At 41.6% G+C, this 7,596-nt stretch overlaps 1 protein-coding gene across 1 annotated transcript; it reads right to left on the minus strand.

The window, feature by feature from the left end:
- Positions 1-2,263: 2,263 nt before the first annotated feature.
- LOC113646863 (diamine acetyltransferase 1-like) lies at positions 2,264-7,271 on the minus strand. The gene is made up of 6 exons (XM_027153336.2): positions 6,893-7,271; positions 6,642-6,693; positions 5,769-5,852; positions 3,937-4,038; positions 3,359-3,399; positions 2,264-2,561 (listed from the first exon to the last, which is right to left on the minus strand). Exons 1-6 carry the CDS (start codon positions 6,956-6,958, stop codon positions 2,391-2,393), a joined length of 516 nt encoding a protein of 171 aa, XP_027009137.1. The 5' UTR covers positions 6,959-7,271; the 3' UTR covers positions 2,264-2,390.
- Positions 7,272-7,596: the final 325 nt, after the last annotated feature.

The following is a 7,596-nucleotide window of genomic DNA, read 5'->3' on the forward strand; positions in this document are numbered from 1 at the left end:
TCAGAGTTCCTGCTGCATCATGCAGTATTTTTAACAACATTTATGTTTGTGTTCTCTGAGACCCTGAGGAGCAACACGCTCTCTAAACACTGATAATCGTTTAAATGTTTGAAGACTCCTGAAGAACTGTATGAGGATTGTGAGAATATTATCTCCTGTCAGATCCAGTCCCAGCTGTGTCAGCATTATCACATCTTGTTTTACTGTAATGTAAATATTCAGCTGACTCAATAACAGACCTTTACACATTACATTCAATTTGTCTTTCAAACCTCAGGACACACACACACAGGGTGCCCTTGAGCAAGGCACCGACCCCCCCCCCGCCACCCCCAAACTGCTCCCCGGGCCCCGCCGCATAAATGGCTGCCCACTGCTCCGGGTGTGTGTTCACGGTGTGTGTGTGTTCACTGCTGTGTGTGTGCACTTTGGATGGGTTAAATGCAGAGAACAAATTCTGAGTATGGGTCACTGTACTTAGCTGTATGTCATGTCACTTCACTTCACACACACACACACACAACATTATAGCATGAATAGTGTCTCTACCCCACTGCTATTCTCCCTGATATTAATGATGGCACCTCCTGGGACCCATCTGTTAGGCTCTTGAAGTTTGTAGATGAAGTTTACTGTGGAGATTACAGTGGACTTTAAGAGACATTTGTCATCACAATATCCAACAGCTCAGTGTCAGATGTAAAGACCTTCTACCATTTCCCAAGACCTAAATGTAAGTCCAACATTAACTCTTTCGAATTGATGAAGATGAAGATTCTGCCACAGGAGCTGTTGGTACAGTTCTACACTGTAGTCTCTGAATCCATCCTGTACACATCCATCACCTTCTGGTTTGGAGCAGGACATGTCCAGACTGCAGCAATCAGAAAAACAGCAGAAATAAATCATTGGTGTTTCTTTGCCAATGACTCCACATGAACCAGAAAAACAGGAAAACTCACCACACAACCTTCACACCCTGGACACAACCTGACCAACACAAGAACACTTTCTGCAGGCTCACCTTCATAAACAGTTGACCTTGTTTATATATATACAGTATATGACCTTGACATACACATCTATGTTGTTTTACATTTCTGTAGAAAAATATATATCATATGAACACTGAGTATTTGATCGTGTTCCTTGGACATTATTTTTAAGGTAATATCCGTTGGGACTTCTTCCGGTTTTTCAGCATGTCGAGATTTTTAACTTTGAGAAAGAGTTAAGAACCTGCACTGCGCATGACTGTACTCGAGGTGGCGCACGTGTTCCCCGTATGTAAATGAAAAAAAAATGAATAAATGACGTGACATACGGCTAAGTACAGTGACCCATACTCAGAATTCGTTCTCTGCATTTGACTCATCCAAAGTGCACACACACACACACACACACACACACACACACACACACACACACACACACACCCGGAGCAGTGGGCAGCCATTTATGCTGCGGCGCCCGGGGAGCAGTTGGGGGGGTTCGGTGCCTTGCCCAAGGGCACCTCAGTCGTGGCCGGCCCGAGACTCGAACCCACAACCTTAGGGTTAGGAGTCAGACTCTCTAACCATTAGGCCACAACTTGCGCGTGAAGAGCGGAGAAAAGGGAAACAAGTTAAATGACGCAATTCAAAACTCCAGTCAGGGTTTAAATTAACTTAGATTACAGGTCAGAGAAGATAAAGTAGTTACAGGAGAAAAATTCCTTAAAACATGAGACCGGAACCTTTGTGTGCGCGCGTGTGTGTGTGTGTGTGTGTGTGTGTGAGAGAGAGAGTCCTGAGGTCTGAAAGACAAATTGAATGTAATATGTAAAGCTCTCTGTCAAGTTCAAACCTGCTGGTCAAATTCAACAGAAAGACAAGATCTGATAATGCTGACTGACACACACACACACACACACACACACACACGCGCTCGCGCACACACACAAGAAAATGTGAACTTGAATTTTAGTGTTGATTTCACTTTCCTCTGTGTCTCTCTCGTTCTCATGTGTGACACTGCTGTAATGTCTCATGTCTCCTGCATCTGATGATTGTGTGATGAACTCCTGAGATCTTTAGTATGTTCAGCGTGTGAGTGATGTCACTGTTACCCACTTTAACAAGAGGTTTTTTTTGTATTTATTTATTAAAGGAAACAAAGAAACATGTTCAGACCCTGAGGGATGTGGTCAACACCATCTGAATGTGAAACTGTGCATTTATAACATCATAGTGAGAATTATATAAAAGTACAAAAAACACAAGACTCACTCAGTATAGATATGTATTGCATCATCATCATCAGACTGTAGATTTAATTCAGTAAAACACTGAAGCTGAATTTTGTATTTCATTGTTAATAAATTGATAAATAAATGCCTTCTCTTCCCCATTTCATTCCTCAGACATCATTTTGATCAGGCTCTCCTTGTCGATCTCGAACAGCCTCCAGCCCTGCTCCAGAGAGAGATCACTAGCGCCGCGGCGTTTGTAGAACTCGATGGACGATTTGTTCCACTCCGCAACGATGAACTGCAAACTGCTGCAGCGACACTTTACTGCCATCTGAAGAGAAATGAAGGTGGTGAATGATTTTTAGTTCCTGTACATTATAAAGTTCAGGTAGCTGAGCTCTGTGTGCGGTTGTTGTTGTGCTGCAGTGAGACTTTGTTTAATTCCTGATTTAATAAGAGGGGAACATCTGACCTAGTGACCCATATGATCTCCAACTGCACAAGTAAACATCATGTGAACTAAATGTGAAAAGTGTTTCCTGTGAGAGAATTACACCTTTAATATGGAAAATAAATAAATAAATCACACCAAACAATAAATAAATAGTGTGTAAGAAATATTGAGGCTGGAAAAAAAAAGCTATTAAACTATGGAAATATTTTAGAAATATTTTACTCATAGGCCTAAATTCACTGTGTATCTTCATTAGATTATATTTTTAATTTAAACTAAATAATAAATATTATTAACTTGAGATGAGAAGTCCTGAGAAATATTAGATAATTGACCTTTATTTCAACATTTCTTCACTCACTAAGATCAACTTGTGTAAGATTTCATTTCCTCCCTCAACACAACACTGAGCTGAGTTTAAACTGGATCTCAGACTTTCTGCTCCGAGCAAAACATCCGAGTTCCACCACAGCAGGGACACAAGAGACGACACACGAGTTTTTATAGATCTGATTAAAGATTAACATGATTAATAATTCACTCTAATCTCAGTCTCTAATTCAGCAGTCCAGACATTTCTCTTATCAGTTACCCTTTAGACAGACGAGGCTGTAAACCTGTGGAACATTAACGACAGTCTGGAGACGGATCAGCGCCGAGCTGCACATACTCACATGACTGAGGTGCTTCAGGATGTCTGATCCAATTCCAAATCCTGTGGAGAAAACCAGAGAGAGATCTTAAACACAAACAGGAGGTGTACACACAAGCTGAAACCATGACCCACTGACCACAAAATCCCTCACAGCACATCATAAACACACTCCATACATACAAATGGACAAACCAGGAGCTGAAAACCATCACCAGTGACTGAGAACCAGTTTACCGATCATTATCATCAGTATTCTGCTGAAATCAGACCGCAGTTTAATGTCTGAGGAAAGTGTGATGTTTCTAGGGCACCGAGTTAACATTAAGCTAATTAACACATTCTAGTAACGTGAATATAAATCTCTACGCTTTACATTTACACAGCGTTGGTTTACAGAGTAGAACATAAATGTACACTTAACACCTTCCTCTAGGTGAAAGCTATGCTCAAGTTCACAAGGTGCAGGTTTAACGACACCAACACATCAGCGAGAGTATAAAATAATTGTGTTTGTGTATTGTATTGGCAGGGGATAGTGTTAATGATGAGGTCATGTGACCGTAGATTGTTCAGTCTAATCACTTCTAAACTTCATACCTCTGAACTCCTTCATGACGTAAAAGTCCTCCAGGTAGAGCACCTTACCGATCCAAGGGTCGTAGGTGAAGTAGTACATGGCGAAGCCGACCACCGTGTGGCCTGATGGGAGAAAACATTTGACTCAAACACACACTCCAACACAAAGTGACCTTCAACCTTATTACACATGCTGTAAAGTTTTATTGATGCGTGTTTGATTTAAAGGTTTAGGAATCATCAGGGTCACTGTTAGGGATTTGGTTCTGCACCACACCACCAATTTATCCTCCAAATCAGTCAGTGATATGGTGTTTGGTACAGTACCCTGGGGTTAGTCTCAGGGCAGATGTTGGTGTTGTGAAGTGGCATATGCTCTTAAATCCTTACCTGTGTGTTAATGTGTATGTTACACTACTGATCTTTCAGTTACCTCCCCACCCACGCAAGTACACCAAACACACGGTGTACAAGGCGAAGCTAGAGACTGTAACCTGAAGACATAAATTACAGAGTGGAGGTTTTATTTCTGGATTCTGTACATGAAGTAAAGAAAGTGGACATGTTTACTGTGGGACAAAACTTTGTGATATAGGCTGTGGGACGAAAAAGATATGGCACTGAACACCTCAAAAACAATTAAAGATAAATATAGATGAAAGTTGAATTTCTGCAAAAAAACTGCATATTAATATCGGGATAATGATATTGTACAGAATTCTGACTAGTGTTTAAAAAAAGGTTTCATGTTTCCATAGAAACGGATTATTCCACTGAGCAGGGGGTGTCGGGGGTCTAAAACATTACACAGCTGTAGATGGTCATGTGATCTGCATGATAATGTCATGATTAAAGGTGGGGTCTCTGTAGTTTGAAAGCCAATGTTGACATAAAATCACCAAAACAAACACGCCCCTAATGCAAATTGGCCCCCCCCTGTATCGATAGCTCCGCCCACACATACATACGTAACCCAGGCGACTAACAGAAAGAAACGTGTCTATCATAGCTGAAGGGAAGAACAATACGATTGTAGATAAACAAACAAGCAAAAATGCCACACAAGCATAATGATGTAAAGGACAAAGGCATATATTAGTTCTGTGTAACAAAGCAAAACCAACGTTACTCACCTATCGAGAAGGAAAAAAGCGCCTCGGCGTCTTAAGTAAAGTCGGCCACATATTCACAGGTCGGAGTTTCCCGAGTCGATAACTCCTGAGCTAAACGCTGTTACTACACAAAACGCGGTTGTAGCTGCCTCTCTACATTACTACGATAGAAAAGAGGTGTTATTTGTGTAGTAACAGCGTTTAGCTCAGGAGTTATTGACTCGGGAAACTCCAACCTGTGAATATGTGGCCAACTTCCTGCTCCTTCAGTTCTCTCCAGCGCTGGAAAGCTGATCCTATATTAACACGTCCTACTTCTTGTCCTTATCGTAAGTCTTTCTTCTCTTTCTTTCTTTGTTTTTATCCCCCATGTCAATGTTAAAACTGCTTTCTGCTAATGTCACACATGCGCACTGAACACTCTCTCCGCCCATATTGACAAGATACGCCCCTTTATGCTAATATCACATGCGCGCCGAACACTCTCTCCGCCCATATAGACAAGCCCCACCCCTTTCTGCTCATTGGCTACACATTGTTTTGTATTTGTTTTGTTTGGAGGCCCAATGCAGTTTTCTGAAGCATTTCTCAAACAGAAACCCCACCTTCAAACTTTAATCTTTAAGTCTTTTATCTTTTTTCCTTTTACGCTTCCGGATCATTCCAGAAGTCTGTTTTTCCTGCTCTGTGAGTCAAGGTGTTTATCTGAGATCAGTGTGGCAGTGAAACAGGAAGTCCTACCTTCAGCACTCTTCTGCTCTCTTGGCACTTCAGCCACGAAGCACTGATAGAAAGGATGATCCCCGAAACCATCCTCCAACAAATCTACCAAACAAACACAAACATTACAGGAATGATTCACACTCCTGCTCTGTTCCAGGATGTTACTGACCACTACCAGGGATTCTGTTACACTTCATGCTCAGTTCTGAGCCCCAACTATCTGGATTTTCTAGATTACTACATACTTTTGAATATAATGCTTTAGATTTGAGATGACGCTCATGAGTTTAAAGAGAAACAAAGAACTTTTCAGTGTGTTAAAATCTACACAGTTTACAGTTTGAATGGTGATGGACAGATTACTTCGACTGTGACCTACTGCGTAGTTAAGGTCATGTATAATCGTACAAATGTACATAAGGTACTCAGGTGAGTGTGTCAACAATGCCACTCTGCACGCGAGCGCGCACGCACACACACACGCACGCACACACACGCACGCACGCACACACACACACACAGTCATGTGTCTAATATAAACCAGTCTCGTTTGCTTCAGGTGACACCAAACCACAGGGCAGATCACTTCCCAAATCATCCTGAGGAATTTTCCTTTGGTTTGTAGTCATTTTGTTACACATTCGCACAAAACAACATGTTCAGATCTTACAATAGTGATAAAGAATAATTCTACAATATATAAAAATGTGAAGTGGTCAAGTCTTGGGCTCGATTTGGAGACGTGTCCAAAACATTATGGACTTCCTGGTGTGTGAACAGTTAATGAGATTTTTGAGTAAGTCTTTGAAGGTAAATCAGTTGAATAGACAATAAAAGAAACACAACACAATTAACCTGAGGTTTGTTTATTACTTGCTTTCCTTCACCTACCTTTTTCAGTCAGAATGACCCGTTTCTCCATCTTCTCGTACTTAGCAAGTTCCTAGAAGAGAGAAAAACAGTTTATAAAACAAATGAAGGAAGAAATCTTTACTTTTTATTGACTGGGGTGCCAATATTATTCACCCGTGTATCTAAAAGTCAATATAGAGTATCTTTTTATCGCATATTAAGAATGAAAGTTTTTTCTAAAAAGTCTAGTTATTACAGTAGTTCTGGTTCTGCTTGGTTCTCCTCAGTACCTTTATGAGTCGCATTATATCCCCCACATCCTCGCGCTCGGCTTTCCGTAACAAGAAATTGGCCATTTTCTCTTTTTATTTTTTCTATTCCCTTTGCTGAGGAGTCCTCGGTATGTGAAAATGAGCAAAATGTGTTTCTTCATCCGCTCCCCCGGGGGGCCGATTAACCCTCACCGCTGAGTCCGGACCGGGACCGAAAATAAACAAACGTCTTAAAGTGCGCGGATCACGAGAGGACGGAGAGGCGCGCGCGCTATTTATATCGTTACAGCCGCGGGAGGGTGGAGTGCATGGGTGTAAATAACGGGGGGACGGAAGGGACATGTCCACCCCATCCGAGGGTTGTCCCCCCATCCGAGGATTGTCCCCCCAAAAAATTATTTGAAAAATATATGTATGTATACCTAAATAATTGTGTAAGTAGAAAAAACAAACAAACGCAAAAATGCATTTAAAAACAGTTGAGTCCCCCCTCCCCTTCCTCATAGTGGTTTGACCCACAGTCCCCCCTCCCCTTCCTCACAGTGGTTTGACCCACTGCCTCCTTCCCCAGTACATCTCACCTACTCTACACACACGACTCAGGTGTGCGGCTGCGGCTCAGTTAATGTTCAACTCCATTAAGTCGGGGATTTTATTCACTTTAAATAAAGAGATTCTCTTTAATGTAGTTGATGCAGATTCAGTCATAAATTAGTTGCGGC

The sequence above is a fragment of the Tachysurus fulvidraco genome, chromosome 26 (genome assembly GCF_022655615.1).
Source record: "Tachysurus fulvidraco isolate hzauxx_2018 chromosome 26, HZAU_PFXX_2.0, whole genome shotgun sequence".
NCBI lineage: Eukaryota > Metazoa > Chordata > Actinopteri > Siluriformes > Bagridae > Tachysurus > Tachysurus fulvidraco.

Bases quoted from the DNA above. Each gene is read 5' to 3' on its own strand.
- LOC113646863 (XM_027153336.2), bottom strand. From the start codon at position 6,958: ATGGCCAATTTCTTGTTACGGAAAGCCGAGCGCGAGGATGTGGGGGAT. The intron at 6,694-6,892 runs GTACTGAGGAGA...TCTCTCTTCTAG, and splicing joins ATATAATGCGACTCATAAAG to GAACTTGCTAAGTACGAGAA. The intron at 5,853-6,641 runs GTAGGTGAAGGA...TTTGTTTGGTAG, and splicing joins GGTCATTCTGACTGAAAAAG to ATTTGTTGGAGGATGGTTTC.